The 18,566-nt window shown below is 43.0% G+C and overlaps 1 protein-coding gene across 1 annotated transcript in view; it reads left to right on the top strand.

Annotated features, from left to right (window-relative positions):
• Positions 1-18,259, top strand: part of lin28b (lin-28 homolog B (C. elegans)) — a gene marked incomplete at both ends in the record, with an annotated part of 22,945 nt that extends 4,686 nt beyond the window's left edge. Inside the window, 3 exons of the mRNA XM_080023249.1 lie at positions 941-1,191; positions 10,941-11,128; positions 17,902-18,259. Of these exons, the coding sequence (XP_079879375.1) occupies positions 941-1,191; positions 10,941-11,128; positions 17,902-18,259 (797 nt within the window). The remainder of the gene's footprint in view (positions 1-940; positions 1,192-10,940; positions 11,129-17,901) is intronic.
• Between the last annotated feature and the right edge of the window lie 307 nt (positions 18,260-18,566).

Consider the following 18,566-nt stretch of genomic DNA (forward strand, 5'->3'; position numbering starts at 1 on the left):
ACACTGTACCATGCGAGCTCAATTCCGCGGCGATGGGATCGAGGATGTCGGATTAATGGTGACCGCGTTGGCAGAGGAAGCTTCTCTATCGCAACTTGGGCGCAGAGGGTCCGCGGGGAAACATGGCCGAAGGTTATTCCGCAATTATTATTATTTTTTTATTTTTTTTGGGGGGGGGGGGGGGGGTTTATCTGTCTTTTTTCTTCTCCCCTCTCTCCTCCTCTGCTGTTAGTTTTCGGGTTTTTTTTTCCCCTCTTCTCCGCTCGCTGCTAGTTTCTTCTTCTTATTATATATATTTTTTTTAATGTATTTTCCTCTATTTCAACAAACAACAAAAAAAAAATCCAAATCGTCTGACCGAACTACCGTATTAATGCTAATGGACGTGGGGGGAAAAACGTGGAGAAAAAAAAAAAAAAAAACCGCGTCGCGCCGCCCCCGCCTCCACCCTCCACGGAGAATAGTCACTACAACCAACTCTGTTCTGCCGCATGGGAGGCTTGTTCCGATCGTCGGAACCGTGTGCGGGTACCGTGCGTACACCTGCCCTTGTCGGACCCCACGGTCCACGGTCCTCCTCCCCAAACCCACGCCGCTACGCGGCACGGCGGGTGCCCCCATGAGGAAAAACAAAAAAACAAAACCCCACCACCACCAGTCAGCGTGGTTGCGGGTGGTGGTGGCCTCCAACTTTTAAAGGTTCAGGTGGCGATTATTATTATTATTATTATTATTATATTTTTTTTTTCTTTCTAGAAAGTCCAAACCACGCGCTATCAGACCCCGTGAAGCCACCGCGAAAACAATATTAAAAGTAGGACCTGGGCGTGTTTCCCGAGTGGCGTGGGGGATTCCCACCCTCTGCAAACTCTTCCTCCGACTAGTTTGCTTCCAAACGTAATTCTTTATTATTATTTTTGTGTTTGCCCCCTTCATCCAGGAGGGGCGGGTAAGGGGAAAGGTGGCGGCGTGGACCCCGCCAAGTCCGCCTTGGCCGGGCCGGGGCCGGGGCCGGGGCCGGGGGAGGAGCAGCAGCAACAGCAGCAGCAGCAGCAGCGGGCCCGGCCCCAGACCCTGTCAGGAGCGGGCTTCTGCAAGTGGTTCAACGTGCGGATGGGCTTCGGCTTCATCTCCATGAGCAGCAGCGACGGCAGCCCCGTGGAGCCTCCCCTCGACGTGTTCGTCCACCAAGTGAGTCCCCATAACACCTCGTTGTTGTTTTGTTTTGAGAAGGAGGTGGCTTTTGCACAGCCGTGATCCCAGGGGTTGAACTGTGGGTCACCTCCATGGTTCATCTGGTGGACCCTTCCTTTCCTTCCTGGGGATCACTTGATTGGTTGTAGTTACTATTTTATATATATATTTTATGAGAATCAACACTATTCCCACTTTTTAGTGAATGTTGTTTTTGCTCTTCCCTAAAAGGGACATGCCCCCCCCCACTTCCCCCTCCCTCACGCCCTCAGAGCCTCATGGGCCCCGCAGGGTCTGCTTCGGGTTGATGTGTCCAGCCAGCTCACATGCAAAAGCACGCAAGAGAGTGGAAAAACGAGTGCACACTCCTCGTGAGTCATGAAGTGTGAGTGGGACCGGGAGGCTGAAGTGCCGAGGAGCTCCACCTCGGGGCCTCCGGCGGGTGTTTGGTTGGACTCGTAGATGTTGACGGCGATGGGTTTGTGTTGGGTTGTGTTGGAGCCGTTGAGAAGGTGTCTTGCACACACCGCGTTGTGGGTTGTCGTGCATGGTCATTTATTCAGTGCAGTAGCCATGTTTATGAGTGCTATGTACAATGGCTGTTATTATTTTAATTATTTCCATAAAGTGCTTTTTAGAGATCTAGGTGAGAGCGGAAGACGATATGGGTTATATTAGAATATAGAGAGCTAGAATGAGTAATTTCCAAGGAATATATTTTAAATCAAAGTATACAGTAGAACTGATATATATATATATATATATATATATATATATATATATATATATAAATAAATAAATTACGTAGAACATACAAAGAAAATGTCATTTAGCGCAATTTGTCAGTACTATCAAGCCAACTGTATATCACAGTCATATCCCGCTGTATAGCAATAAGTAGCATTAGTAGAGCTGGATAATGTTTTTCAGCTATGGGAAGTTATTTCTGCAATATGTTTTGAATTTAATAGACCATAGAATTTATATATAAAAATTCAGCTGGCCACCCGCCTCAATTTGGCGTCAATATACAGTAATTAAATGACATTCTGTAAATGATGCTATGTTGAGCGCGTCACTGCTGCATCTCATCCATTGCATCTTGTTATGCTTGGGGTTCAACCCTGTTTCTTTAAAAAAAAAAAAAAAAACATCCTTCCATCTGAATGCCTTGTTCTTTGTTAAATAAAAACAATATAAACACACACCCGTATACACCCGTACACACCAGTAAGCAAACCTTTCACTTATAAAGGTAAAACAGCTCGAGTGGTGGGTAACATTGAAAAAGCTCTGCGGTAACAAACATGCGTCATTCAGCACTTTCCCTTCTAGAGATGTTTAAACAACATACTGACCTTGATTCCATCGGGCCTTGCCATTGTGTTGTAGCCTATATGGAGTTATATAATGCGTTTTTTACTTTTCCCTCTCAGCCTTCAACTTTGGTTGGATCCTCTCCCATTGATAAGATGTATAGAAGAGAAAAACAGCAGATATAGGAAACAAGCCCACACTGGCACCGTTCCGCCATTGCAACTTAATTTTTCAATTGCATCACAAGCAATGTATTGATGACACACAGGCTTCAAGGAATGAGATATGTTTCCACAGTTGGAATACTGCGCAGGTTTCTATAAATGATGATAGCTGGGATCATGTAGAGATAGATGGATGGGTGACTCTTTGTTGTCGCTGTCAGCGAATGTTGCTTTTATTTTGCGATGTGATGCCATAAATAGGATTGTTAGAGGAGCAGGCGGCATCCAGCACTGTACGCACAATGACAAATTTTAATTCTGTCTATTATACATATACATTCATAGAATATGGTAGGTTGAAAGAACATGCAATGATTAGTGGAGCTAACATTATTATAATCATACATTTTATTTGTATAGCAACACATCACATAAAAAATAATAAAATAAAAAAAAAAAAATCACATAGTGATCAATATATGCAGAAATACATCAAAACAAGATTACAGGAAAAATGAACAAACTTAAATACGCTCCACCTCAGTCTGTTCAAACATGGGATACCTCAGCGTCGTTGATACATTTTTTTTTTTTTCCCCCCATAAATACATGATAGGGCTTTCACACAACACGCACTGCGTCACATGAAGTGTTAATGTAGGAAATGTTCGCCTGTTGGTTTAACAGGGGTATTCATTTGTTATTTATTATCAAAACAAGCATCCAAGTCTTCAATAATGCAATAAAACACACTATATTCCTTCAGGGTGGTAATAATATATAGCACTATACGGTTATTTATGCACACACACGTACACACATCTCACCTCACTCCGAGACCCATTCACATCCTCTCATCATTGTATATTTTACATGTTCTTTCCTTCTGATGCCGGCCTCCACCTTTGAATGTGCCAAATGGCAGCTAGTGTTGTTGTATTTATTCATTTATTTATTTATTGATTGATAAAAACACAATGGCCTATGATTGATCAAACTCACTTGGAAAAAATGCATTTCAACCTTTTCTTACATCTATGGCGGTTGTTTTGTTGTCTTATACATCGAATTTGGATTTCTTTGTTCAGCGTAAATCTAAATCAAAATAATTTCTCTATTTTGTTATTTATATTTTTGACGCTTATTTTTGGGGCTTAATTTCCCAAACAGTCCTAATAAGCTAATCTTTCTTCTATTATTATACTATACTTCTATATAATTATTATTATGCTGTATTGCCATTATATTGTCATTATAATATATTACTATTATATTACTGATATGCTATTATATTATAACTAATATGAGAAATGTCAGTCTTTGAGATTAGTATGAGATTAGTTGTCGATTCCCATGAATTAGAAAGAATATTACTATTATGTTATTATACTACATTACTTGTAAATTAATATTATTATATGATATTACGATGATATACTATTATATTTATATTACCATTATGGGAAACGTCAATGATAAGTTGTTGATTCCGGTGAAATATAAAGAATATAGATATATTTTTAAGGTGGATGGGGGGGCGGTGAGGACCATAGGGACCTGAAGGGGGGGGGGGGGGGGGGTGTTAACCTGGGAGAGAGGGACGTGACGGGGGAAGAGGGCAATGGGTGGGTGGCAGTGAAGTGGGAGTGGAGGAAAACACGGCCGAGTGACAGGAAGAGAGAGTGGTGAGATGGACAGGCCAGTGGGGGGTTTGGGGGGTGGGCGGTGAGAAAGTGAGCGTAACGGTCGAGCGAGGGGTGGGCGAGCAATGAGGAATTCCTCCCCCCTTTTCCCCTCGAAAGCTCGTCTCAATGATCGGGTGGGGGAGTAATTAAACTTTTCCTCCCCCCTACGCACACACACACACTCCCTTACAACTGTGTTTATCTGTCTTTTTATTTTCTTTTCTCTTCCTCTTCTTGTCTTTCCCCTCGACCTGGACGTGTGTCTGTTGAGTTTTTAGATTCTTTTTTTTTTTTTTCTTTTTTTTTGCTCGGAGATGGATGTGGGGGGATTCCCCCCTCAGGCGTTCTTTAAAAAAGAGGAATTTCTTTAAAGACAAAAAGGCAGGAGGGTTGGGGGTGTGTGTGTGTGTGTGGGGGGGGCGTATGGGGCGGTGGCGTATGGGGGCGCTGCCTGCCCCTTTGTCGGTAATCAGTTTGAAATGTTGAACAGTTTGCTGCTGCTGTTCGTCCGAAGTGAGTGTGAGTGTGAGTGTGAGTGTGTGTGTGTGTGTGTGTGTGTGTGTGTGTGTGTGTGTTTCTGCCATGCACATACACCTTAAATAAGATATATTTTTTATTTTAATTAATTTTTTCCGTTTTTATTTTGTGTGTGTGTGTGTGTTTTTGCGTGTGGGGTTAAAGTGGGCCCCCAGTGAGATTAACCTCTGGTCCGTGTCACCGTTTGGCATGCAGGCCCCACCCAGTCCTGCCTGCAGATAGCCAGTATCAGGCTTTGTCTCCCCCACCGCCACACTATCCTCCCTCCCTCCCTTGTCCCCTCCCCCTCCCCCATCTGCACATCAAGAAATGCAAAAGAAGAAGAAAGAATGGGTCATGTGACTTCCTTCAGAGGCGCTGGCTCCGTGCGGCTGAGATGATTGGTAATTGGGGAGACGTGGTGCAACCCACCAGGAAACACCCACTGGGAGGGACAGCAGAACCGCTGAGCGTTATGTATATTGTTTAAAAATGTAAAAGTAAAAAATGTTTAAACTGCTTGTTCTGTATTACTCTGTTGTTCTCTTTGGGGGGGAAAAATATATATGTAAGAACTTGTTCATTTATTTATCAGTTGGTTTTTTTATTTGGTTGGAATGCCATTAACCCAAAAGACTAGTTAAAAAATGAAACAAGGAACATGTGGAAATTGCTTTCAGAATGTCATTTCCTCTCAAACACAGGTTGAAAAATACTGAAAACCCACCCCAAAAAACGGTTAAACCGTTAGGTGATAGGAGTGAAATAAATAGTTTGTCAACTCTTCATTTAATCCTTAAGATCTGTTTAGCAGTTAAAATGGAGACTTTTGATTTGTATTTTTGGGAGCTCATTATAATGAAATAAATAGGATGGAAATGTGTTTTATTACTATTTTTTTTTTTTTGTTGTTTTGTTTTTATGTTCCTGACGCTTTGAAGAAGTTATTTATTAATATATGTCTTTATATATTTGCTGGGAATATTTTTCCTGCTGCGAAAACACCCAAAAACAATTGTCAGTTTGTGCAATTCTGTTTAATTATATCAAAATTCTATGTTTTTAAATGTAATGTCCAGTTTGGTAAGGAGACCCTTCCGTCCGCCGGGGCCTAACCCAGTGTTTTCATTTATACACTCTCCACATCAAATATTCGGCCCAGTCATAATCTCCAAGACCCTGGTTGGGATGTTGTTAATTTGGGGCGGTTAGAGCGTGTGGGAGGGTGTGGGTTTAGTGCTTGATGATGGTTTTGGAGGGTCAACAGTCAGGGCCGTTAATGACAACGTGTAAGGAGGGCCGAGGGGTGTCAGCGGCTTTCCTCGACGTGTCTGTCTGTGTGTGTGTGTGTGTGTGTGTGTGTGTGTGTGTGGCGTTTCTTCCCTGTGCTTCCAGCAGCAGCTTCTTACCCTTGTTGGGTTTTTACATGCTTCCGTGCTGTTGGATTAGGGTTTGACTCTGCACAGAAGTTCTGTTCCTGGGCCTCGGTCCACCTCGCATTTCCTGTACGTTAAGAAATATAAAAATGAATCTCTTTAATGGCACCAAGCCACATGCGGTGCATACACCATTCATCCAACCCATCATACCCACCCTCACTCACCACACGCACACTTAAATCCACACACACACACATTAACCGTCCACCCTCCAGCTCTGTGTAGGCTATAGCCTCGATTGAAGAGCATCCCATAATGAGCCCTTCCCCCGTCACCGTGGATACGCCAGGAGGGGTTGGGGGGATGGGTGACCGTGAGGGTATTCTTTTTGCTTTTCCCGTTTCCCTGGCATTACGTTGCTTCCTGTATCGATTGGCCAGGGGGCCCGGTGACGACTGGGGCCCAGCCGATGAAAAGGAGAGCTATTTCCATCCAGGATGTCAGTGGCTGCATCGATCAGTGCACATGCACACACACATAGATTTATAACACACACACACACACACAAACGCCGCGTATTTCTAGATATAGCTCAAATTGAGTTCTCAATACGGATCCCTGAAGATACTATTTCCAGTATCAATTCTAGGGGTAATGCTCCAATACTGCAAAAAAAAAAAAAGTCTAAAAGTAACTTCTTAATATTATCCCCATTGACGATAATAATGGGAATTACATGACACATTGACTCTCAATGTAAAACCATTTGTTTGTATTTTGAACTCATTGACTTAATGAATTAACTATGAATAATACCAGATGATGTTGATGCGGTTCGGTCGATGACATAAAAGCATCAGATTTCGATATCAAGCACCCCGTGTAGAGGAACCGAACGCCCGGAGGCGGCTGATCTCTTACATTGTGACAGGTTTATGCAGCGAAGCAATTTTAGAAAGAAACCGTTTCCTTCCGCACTTTGAGTCGTTCTGTTTGATTCGTTATTTTTTATTTTTATTTTCTTTCTTCAAATGAGCTCTGAACTTCCATCTTTGACAAGGGTCTGTGGGTGGGTGGTACGGTTGGGGGGTGGGGGTTGGTGGTGGTGCGGTCCTCCTCCGGGCGTGGATTGGAGTAGGGGATGGTGGGTGATCTGGGTGGTTCTACCGCTGACCCCCGGATTTCTGCCTCTGACCTGAGAGGGCTCCTGATCAAATGGGGGTTTTGTTCCCGGTCCCGACTCCCCCACCCCACACACCATCACACACACACGCCCCTCCCCTCCCTGTTCGAACGCTGATCAGGAGTTGCTCCTCCATTGGAGCTGAACAGAATGCACTGGAGGCATTTCCATGGCCCCCTATCCCCCACCCTGCTTCAGGCCCCTCCTCCATTTTGTGATCTCTCCCTCTCTCTCATTCTTTCTTCCTGGCTCTGCCCTTTCCTGACCTTTGTGCGTAAACTGAAACCGGTCAGGACACCCGTCGGGTCACTCGAGAAGGAGGGGGCTTGGGTTACAGGTTCTGGTGTGTGTGTGTGTGTGTGTGTGTGTGTGTGTGTGTGCGCGTGTGCGTGCGTGCGTGTGTGTGTTGAGCACCACCAGAATTTTAAATCCACCCTTCCATCAAACTCATCCAAGAAGCGATGCCTGAAGGGTAAAAGCGGGAATGACGATAGTGATAAATTCTGAAGGGAGATGTGTAGTTTCTTCACGGTGCATTGTGGGTATTGATGGCATGGGAGTAGATGTTTAACTTTGTCGTTCACCTTGTAGAGAGACTTTTTTGGACTTGAGGCAGGGATTGGATTTGAAGGACTTTGCTCATTTAATCAAATTGGTCAGCGTAATATATTTCATGGCTTAATATAAGTTGAGAAAAATAACGAAAAACTGTACAAACGAACTTCAAATTTAACTTCAAATGACAACCTCTCTCTATTATTGCTAAAGTGTGTGTGTGTGTGTGTGTGTGTGTGTGTGTGTGTGTGTGTGTGTGTGTGTGTGTGTGTGTGTGTGTGTGTGTGTGTGTGTGTGTGTGTGTGTGTGTGTGTGTGTGTGTCAATGATAGTAATATATACTGCTGTTATCAGGTAACGCTTATTCATTTGACCATTTCTTGTAAATGGTTGAAATTGTAAAGATCAACTTAATTAAAACAGTTTGGAGACCTGTCTGGTTTTTTTTTGTCATGTTTTGTAACATTAAGAATTTTTCAAATTATATTCAAAGATATCTTAAAAGGAAATAAATTAAAAGATACTTGGATAACATTGATAACCCAACATAAATATCAGAGACTTGGAACATAAATCCCATCTCGTTCCTGTTATTTATTGTTTATGTTTGTGCATAATTATAGTTTGTTTTTCTTCGTAAAGCAAATTATAAACCCAAATAACAAAAACAAATTAATTGGGATTTTGTTTAGGAAAAATAGATTTTTGTTTTTACGGTGTTTTGTTAAAAAAAAAATGAAATGAACTTCAAAGTATTTTATGTCCTAAATATGAGCGGTTGAAAGTGGTTTAAATAAAATTTTCTTGTATACTAGAAAAGTGTACCTTAAAGTTTAGATTTATTTTATTTTTTTTACCCCATGGATCTTCTTTTTGGATGATATGGATGGAAAAATGGGAAAATGGATGAAGTTATTGGATGGATAAATATTGAAGGCCTATTTTGCTAATTATTTTCCCATTTGAGAGCAAAACAATTTTTGAATGAAAATAAATGACTTGGATATATATTTAGTCGATTTTTCAGGATTTTCCAGTAACAAAATGTAATGTAAGTGAAAACTGTGCCGCGCACTCAAATTGGTCTTTCCATTATTTTTCCACAAGAAAATGAAAAACATTAATAATTCAAAATATCATTAAATAACAGAAATGCAAAACATAAAATGTAAAGCAAGCTATAGAAATGAATTTATTAAACGTATGAATAAATCTGCCTTTACCTCACTGCATTACTCATTCCTTGTTTGTTTGACATTATTGATATTGTGCAGTGTGCTTGTGCCCAAATAAATGTGGTCATTATTAGAATACCAACTCCGCTGTTGAGCTGCAGTCATTAAGTATTGCCCACAGTCTCTACTTACAAGGTGTGTGTGTGTGTGTGTGTGTGTGTGTGTGTGTGTGTGTGTGTGTGTGTGTGTGTGTGTGTGTGTGTGTGTGTGTGTGTGTGTGTGTGTGTGTGTGTGTGTGTGTGTGTGTGTGTGTGTGTGTGTGTGTGTGTGTAAAAAGCCTTCTTCAGCCCCATTGAGTATATTCCTTGGATCTACAGATCTTTGAGATTTACACTGAGATCTACCCCCTGCTTCCAAGCAGATTTTTAGATCATTTATTTACAAGATGTGCACCGTTGCTATATTCCTTTTTCTGTATTGAAGGGGAAATACAATGTTTTTTAACCAAAGCCCTATTTTACGATCATTGAGTGAATGCCATCAGATTGCTTTCAATTGATCCAGCGTTAAGAGAATAGAGCTAGGTTAGAAAATATAAATATCTTCTCTACTTATCTATCTATCTAGATGAGTTAGAATTTTGATTCTTCATTAAATCCTCTGCTAGTACTGCACCCTTTCTTCCTTCAACCAGAGTGGGCAAGAAAGCATAACTATGGATCTTAAACAGGGCTGCCGAAAACGAAGCTGCTGAAAACCATCTTTGTTCCGTGCTCTTCCACTCTCCTCCGAGGGCGTATTGGTCCTCAGCATCGGTCCTGCTTCTCTCCTCCCCCTCTCCAACGCTCCCACACATCTGTCCAGAATCTGCTGGTTTATTTATAGCGCCTCATATATACAGCAGGTAGCGCTGTAGGTTTTCGCGGCCGCGTGGGCGCGCCTTTGACTTTTCGCCAAGTTTCAGCGTGCAATCGAAGGGATCGCGGGGTTGGTGCACGCCTTGTGTCGCTGAAGGCCGTTTCCGTACGTTTGACAAGACATAAATCATCGCCCGCCTCGGAATGTAGTGACCCTAATCAATACTTGCTGACCAGTGCAGATGAGATTGATGGTTCCTACGTCAAGCGGGACGTAGGAACTCAACACGGGAGAGTTAAAGCCACAGGGGCCGCTCTGTCCAGATGACCAGCCGGGCAGTGCTGCCGCCAAGAGTGGCGGCAGCACTGCCCGGCTGGTCAGCTGGTCATCTGCCCAACGGCCACTCTTGGCCGTTGGTCCAAAAATCACTTATATGAAGTAATTTTACCATTCACCGTCCACGCTCACCACTGTTTATGGCTTGATAGTGTAATAGAATGAGTGTGAAATGTCTTTCTTTGACAACGGCCAATTGTAACAAATTTCTACCTGAACCACAGGTTTTCATGGACAAAACCCTTAAATACTACAGCCCTCATGGTGTGAGGAATTGTATTGTATATCTTACATGATAGTTTTGAATTATCACTCAGCCCTTTTGTCTGATATAAATTATCTTCCTAATACAGCACGCTGCAAGAGGTAATATGTCAAACTAAAATCAATTGTAATGTAAAAAACATTAGATAAGGCAAATGTCGTAATCAGACTCATCGGCATCTCTATGCTTTGTGTTTTTGAGCTGCAATATTGCTTGAAATAGACAAAGAGACCCTCTGGGGAAATAAGAGATGCTGATGCTATTTGAAATAGAAATGGAAACGGAACCTTTAATTTCGCTCTTTTCTTCCGCAGAGCAAACTAGTGATGGAGGGTTTCCGCAGCTTGAAGGAGGGCGAGCAGGTTGAGTTCACCTACAAGAAGTCCTCCAAGGGCCTGGAGTCCCTGCGGGTGACGGGGCCGGGCGGGGGACCCTGCGCCGGCAGCGAGAGGAGACCCAAAGGGAAGGTCGTGCTCCAGAAACGCAAACCAAAGGGAGACCGGTGAGTGACCAGAGGGGGGGAGAACGAGCACGCTGGGTTCATGAACAATAGGATTAGGAATGGAAAGGAGGTAAAGAAAATCATTGTGACGACAGCTTGTCATAATGTTGTATGTATATCTGGTTAATGTACAAAACAGAATTTCACAATTAATTCTGGGTGTTTCTGCGGGGCCTCCAGGTGGTAAAAACACTGTGAACCGACGGTATAAGAGACTATGAGGCAAGCTATTTCTGAGTTTGCAGAGATTATAGATTCTATCTATTCAGTCTGCCCGACTACATGCCTGTTGCCATGGCTATTCCGCACCATAATAAGGTATTGAATAGGGTACTTTGCCTTCCACCGTGGCACTATTTTAAGACAATTTGTTTGCTTTTACATTAGGGCTTGGCATTAGGACGGGGGATGGATCGGGCTTATATGCATTTCAATACAGCTTGCGGCAGTCACTCAATCAGTCGCTTTGTGCTCGGTCAAATCCTGAAGAGCGCTTTGCTTAGCGTCTGTCAGAGGTAGTCGTATGGAGAGGAAAGGGGGGGGGGGAACAAAACTGCCGAGAGTGGGCTGTGCAAGAGAATGTCCTCCATATCTCCTGAAGGTAGCCCCTCTGGGAAGGCGCTCAGCTGGGAGAGTGTACACAATACCGATCCGGTTCGGTCTCCATAGGAAGAAGGCATCACCTTCCCTTGGCAACGCTTCTGTACGAAACCGCCATTTCGCCACAGGGCGCACACATCCAAGCTTATCACAGATTGCCGCTCCGTTGCCAAAACATCCCTCGGCCACCCGCCATCCGAGGTGTGAAAGTGAAATCCCTTTCCTTCATAAAAGAGGGGAAACCCAATCTGGGACGGAAAGCTCCCTGATTGTTTTTCACAGTTGGATTATGCAGTTTATTGAGGATAATTGATGCAGTTTGGAGGTCAATAGCCCAATGCTCTACATATGGCAGTAAAGTAGTGTGGGCTTTTGGGAGGTGGCAGGTACTTACTTCCCTGTGATGTAATTGCCTCCTTTGTGAGCACGCTCAGCCAAAGCGCCCCCCGGGGTCCCACGGCTGTTATGCTTCTGTGACCCCTACTGGCCAAACTGTTACCTAACCAGTTATTGTAAAGTCTATGCCCTTTTTTCCTTTTTTTTCTGATTTTCTACAAGCATCAGTTATGAAGAGAATCTGCAGCCTTGCAGAGCTCCCAAGGTTCTTGTATTCAGATATGTTCAAAACCCAGCTGCATGGATATAATTTAGACCTGTACTATACACTTATTGAGCTTCACAAGGAAAGACAATTAAAATGCTGTTAGTCGTCGCATGTATTGGTGTCATATTTTGAAGTTTCCGTCATATATATACAGTTGTGTGTGTGTGTGTGTGTGTGTGTATTTGTGTGTGTGTATCTGTGTATGTATATGATGTTTATTATTATTAATTTATTTATAATTTGTATATTTTTCATTCACAAGTTTTTTCCAAAGATTTGTTTTTTGATTACCTTTGGACATTTATTTAGTTGATAAATTATTTTTAAATAAGTGCACTGCAGAGACAATGCAGACAATAACATAAGTGTAAAATAAATGTTCATAAGTTAAGCAATTTTGTCTCAAAAAAAAATTATCATAATATCGGCATTATATATGGGCTACCCTGCTCTCTAAATATCGGCACCGGCCATTGAAAAACTCATATCGGTTGGCCACTAATTTGACACGACACTGTCTCCATGTGATAATGTGGATACAGTGTCGGTGTTAAACGACTCATTGTTCTAAAACAAAGCCGCTGGGGAGCCATCCCACAGCATTCGTGTTGCTCCGGTCATGTAAAGGATTTAGTCCAAAACAAAAAACCTTAGATGTTTAGTTTTGTTCCGTGGCGTTTACGTCGGTCCCGTAGAACGAGGACGCTCCGCCGATGAGTACATTGTTTCACTTTGCTGACAGACAAGACGTCGAGCGGGTTGTCGCTGTCGCACGGTAAAGGGAAAAGCTGGGTAGCCTTGTGTTTGAAGAGCCATCAAGAAAAGAGACGAAGAAGATGGATGGATGATATTAGGCCTGCACGATATGAGGAAAATCTGCGATGTGCGGTAACATTGTTTAATACTATCGATGACGATATGACTTGCGATAAATAAACAAATATTGAAGTGTGCCTACTAGCTATACAGTTCCTATGTCTTTATGCTTTAATAGGTAGACTGCTAACATCCACCCAAACACATGTCCGCTGAATAAAGATGAATAAAATTGTATAAAGTATTTCGAACAATGCCCTGCGACATTCCAGCGGTGACGGTCGTGTTTATTTCCCACTTTCATCACCACGTCAGTGGAATTACTGGACGTTCTGGTCAAAGACGCCCTTTCCCTTGTACACACAGTGAAACAGTGGAGGAGAGGGAGACGCGGACCTCCCACATTGTTACCTGGAATATATATTTTTTTAATGTGCATTCACTGTGCAACAAACTTGATATTGAATTTTTTTGCTCATCACATCTGAATGGATTCGCTGTTGTTAGTACAACATTTATAATCAATTATTTATTTATATATAAAAAGAAATACGCAGTCGAATGGAAATTTCAGCATTTGAATAGTTAATTTTTTTTAATATTCAAATTCTATTTAAATTTTGTTCCTGCAGCCCTACAACACAGCTGAATGGCTGCTGTGCCCAACTCCAGCTGCGTGGCGCTTTACAGGTTAATTATTTGCCGAGTTTAATTCTTGAGGAGGAAGACCATTAAAATTAGCTAAATAAAATGGCGGGTTCATGGTCCAGTGCAAGCTATGGAATGGAAGTTGGATCGGCACATGGATCGGCACGTGGATCGGCACGTGGATCGGCACGTGGATCGGCACGTGGATCGGCGACGATACCGATATTAAATTGGATCGGTCTTTATCTTTATATTTAATGAAATTATTTTGTGTATGTTATAGGAATGCTCCGATCAGATATCAGCATCAGTCGGATACTGGCCAAAATCACTAGATTGGATATTGAAAAAAAAAAAGTATAATCCGAATCATTTGCCTAAACTATCAGGTAAAAGAGAGATGTGTCACAACCCGCGGACACGCCTCCACGGAACACGGGAGAGCAGCAGACGTCTTAGAACAGCAGTGGAAGTGGCAGATTTCACACCTCCTGTGTTCCGTCCACAGAGACGTATGAGTTTCAGGTCCCAGAAGACCAGAGGCCGAATGGGAAGATAGTTACTCTAACTCTGCATAACCGTGTCTCGTGGTGGGCTGTGAATTTCTTCCTTTAGGGGAGGAGAATATTTGTTTCACAGTTTGAGCATGATGTTTTTTAGATGACGAGGTTAAACAAAGTGTATCCAGACAAATGTATTATGAATAGCTTGGTTGTTTAAGAGACGAAAAAAAGCTCGGTATCGGATTGGTATCGGCAGATACTTAAGCTTGTGGTATCTGTATCGGGCATGGAAAAGTGGTATCAAGCCATTGCTAGGATGTTATTATGTATAAGAATTTATAGAAGTAATAACCTGGAGATGCAACTCCGGTGCAATCACCGGACAACTGCGCTACGCGAGACCACCACTTCCAAATCCTCCATCTGCTTCCTCGCTATAACAACCAAACAGCCTCCATGCAGTTAATAAATAGAAAAAACAACTTAAATACCAATCCACTCTTTTTTATTTAAGTCATTAATTGCGACGTTCCAGAGAAAAGGGCTTCTACCGGGTATGGCGCACAGAGTTTTGCGCAGCAGGCATGCGCAGTTTAGTATCATAACGGACAGGCTGGGAGTTTCATCTCGGGGTTGCTATTACGTCAGTGACCGTATATGGAAAGGGACGGAGGATTTCGTGAGATTGCAGGCGTCCTTGTTTGCGCTTTCTGTTTTGCATCCTTTTGGTCGAAACAGCGGTGTCTCTCATTATCTATTCCACCAGTTCTGTTCCATCGTTGGTGAAGGCCTGTGCTCTGGTTCAGGTGGATTAGAAAGCGCTCCAAGTTCGCAACAGGTCGATAGGCAGCAGGAAGTGATGCTGCGTTCCATGGGAACTTGGAAATCTGCCATCAGAGTCTGGTCGGCGTGTTAACATAACATTAAAAGCACAGAGTAGTTCCAAACAACGGTAGATGGTGTTTTAAAATGTATACAAAGGGAAAGTTGTTCACCGCCACCATGTTTCTGTGACGTCAGGTCTGTCATCTAGGTAAACTCAGGCACAGGCGGTCGGCTCTGAAATTCCAATATAAATGCACCCCTAGTAATCAACCACGTAACCAGTGAACGCATGGCGCGTGTAAGTAAAATGGTTTTTTTCTTATTCATCGCGTTTCATCTTTTGCGATGTGTTTGTCCCGCATGTTCATGCGATGATAATGAAAAAACAATTTATCGGTCAGCACTAATGGATATAGCACAGTGATGTACTGTATAATTGGTGTAGAACAGGGGTGCCTACACTTTTTCGAATTGCGAGCTACTTTTAAAATGACCAGGTCAAAATGATCTACCTGCATTAAAAAATGCTCAGTATATTTATTTATATATGCATACTGAGTATACTTCATATATACAATATATGTTGCCGTACCTTGCACCACTGCATGAACCTTTACGGAACAATACTATAAAATACATTTATGGTCACTACCTTACTCTGATGACTTGCATTGAATGGAGTCTGCCAGGGTTGCATAGTCTGTACAGTAGCTGCTGGTAGCCAGCCTCAAGCAGGCTTCCAAATGATCGTCAGTCATGGTGGAACGGTATTTGGACTTAATAATCTTCATGTGGGAAAAGGCTGACTCACATAAATAAGTAGAGCCGAATAATGCAGTCAAGGAGGTAGCACATTTCCTCATGTTTGGGTACTTTTTCTCTGTGAGTAAGTTCCACTCACTGTCAAGTTGCGCACACGCCTTCCCTCGGGTCTCCAGCTCTGATGCCAGGTTTTAAAAGTTCCCCAAAGGAGTTGCATTTTTCGTTTGAAAGCATTAACTCAACTGATCATGTTGACCATGGTTTTGTCTTTCCTTTGCAGCTCTAAATTAAGCTCATTCAACATGTTGGTCAGATCGGTGAAAAAAAAATTTTTTTTTTTGAATGGTGCGTGATCTACCCGCACTGCCTTTGCGATCTACCCGTCGATCGCAATCGACATATTGGGCACCCCTGGTGTAGAATAACGCAGGGGGGTTGCAGTGGATTACATTTTATAGTTGGCAGTAATTAGGCACAATTCGATATATATCCACTGGATAAAATAGATGGATAGAGAGGGAGGTGTCAAAATGTGTTATTTACCTTTGACTCCTATCCGTCATCGAGCCACAAAGAAAATAAAAACATAATATCCTTAATGTAGCACTGAACAACACATATTGAATAAATGCTAAAACATGCTAACATCCTGATATTATGCTTCATTCCCAATTTTTTTTGTCCTCTGTACTAAGGCTGTACCAGACTCTGAATTTTGTCAGTGGAATCAGAGTTGACTGATCCGGTATTAAATGGGCCCCAGGGCTAAATTATTAAAGACCATAGTATTGATAAACTCTGATGTTACCAGTACTGTTAACAGTATTGGAGAAATTAAGAAAAAATATTTTCTAATCATTTAGACTATATAAGCCGTTTCTAATAAGATAAAGATATTCATCTAAGAAGCATTTCCGCTATTATCAGAAGAGACATCGCTGCTCTCTCTCTCTCTCTCTCTCTCTCTCTCTCTCTCTCTCTCTCTCTCTCTCTCTCTCTCTCCGGCCGGCTCCCTCTGCCTGGCGCTCACACAGGCACGAGGAGACCCTGCTCCAAAATAAAGCAGTGTTGATTCTGCTCCTAATTTTGTTTCAGTTTTTTGATTAAAAAAAAAAAAAAAAAAAATGAAAAGAGTAGCGTATCGATAAGAGTACCGTTAAAATACTGGATCAATAAGCTACATTACATTTAGCAGACGCTTTTATCCAAACACCGATGGACGCAGCCAGCAGGAGCAATTAGGGGTTAAGTGTCTTGCTCAAGGACACTACAGCATGCTAGCAGGAGGAGCCTGGGATCGAACCAGCAACCTTTTTAGATTACTAGACCACCAGCTGTACCTCCTGAGCTACCATCCCCCTAGATAAATGTTATTGGTAAGAGTAGTAGTACCGTTAAAATCTTAACAATACCCATCCCTACTCGTGCCTGGTTCCTCCGTGCCCTGCCCGCATACTGTTTTTAGTTTTGTTTTTTTTATGTTTTATTTAGTGGAACGGGGCACGGCGGTCCGTGACCGAGGAGCACGGATAGCTATGCTGGATGATTCACACATATAAAAATATATTTGTGGTTCCCCTTATTTATATCAATTCATCATTGATTATTCTAGTGCATTTTGTGAACTTCTATCTGTTTTATCCTGTCCATTGTTATGGACACTGACTTAAAAAAAAAATAAAAACAAAAAATTCTCGACCTGAAGAATCTCAGTTGACTGACAGGTTTCCGACTGATGATTGGACTCCTTCCAGGGAAAAGCTCTGCTCTTGTACCTGTATCGCGGCCACTCGGTTTCCAATATCATGTGGCACTTCGCCCTCTAGTGATGGTTGGTGGCAAGTGCAGGATTTGGACATTTCCACGGCGTAGATGATGTTTAAATCACATTTCAGTGCTTTCTCCGACTGTTATTTCATGTTGTTTTGACAATATAATTCCTATTGTAGTCAATATGATGTAGGTTGATGCACGATTGACCAACCTCTACGTTCTCCTCTGTCTTGTCCCTGCAGCTGTTACAACTGTGGAGGTCTGGACCATCATGCCAAGGAGTGTGGTCTGCCCCCCCAGCCAAAGAAATGCCACTACTGCCAGAGCATTACGCACATGGTGGCCCAGTGTCCCCACAAGACGCTGGGGACCGCCGCCGGCTCTCAGGACCCACACGCCTCTACCTCGGCCCCCGGCCCAGGCGGTGGGGCCCGCCTCTGCCCTCCCCCGGGGGCGCAAGAGGCGGTGGGGGAGGAGGGGGAGGAGGAGCAGCTGGAGCGGGGCTCCAGCTCGTCCCCGCTGGAGGGCTCCTCCTCCTCCTCGCCCGAGGAGCCCCACGCGCACCGAGGGCCCGCCATTCAGAGATGGAGGAAATCCTGAAAATAAACCCTTCTTTTCACTGCTCGAAACCCCCGCAACCTCATCCAACTAACCCCGCCCCATCACCACCACCCAAATCTCAACCTCAAGAAGCTACACCCCCTCCCCCATCTACCTCACAACTGGGAAATATGGGAGGTCTTCATTTTGTTTTTTAATTTATTTTTTTATTGTTATTTTTTTCTTAAATAACGCAGCTATGGCAGCGATCAAACGGGGTACAAACGTGTGCGTGCGCGTGTGTGTGTGTGTGTGTGTGTGTGTGTGTGTGTGTGTGTGTGTGTGTGTGTGTGGCTGGTTGACTTCC

This window comes from Zeus faber, assembly GCF_960531495.2.
Source record: "Zeus faber genome assembly, chromosome: 2".
NCBI classification, from domain to species: Eukaryota; Metazoa; Chordata; class Actinopteri; order Zeiformes; family Zeidae; genus Zeus; species Zeus faber.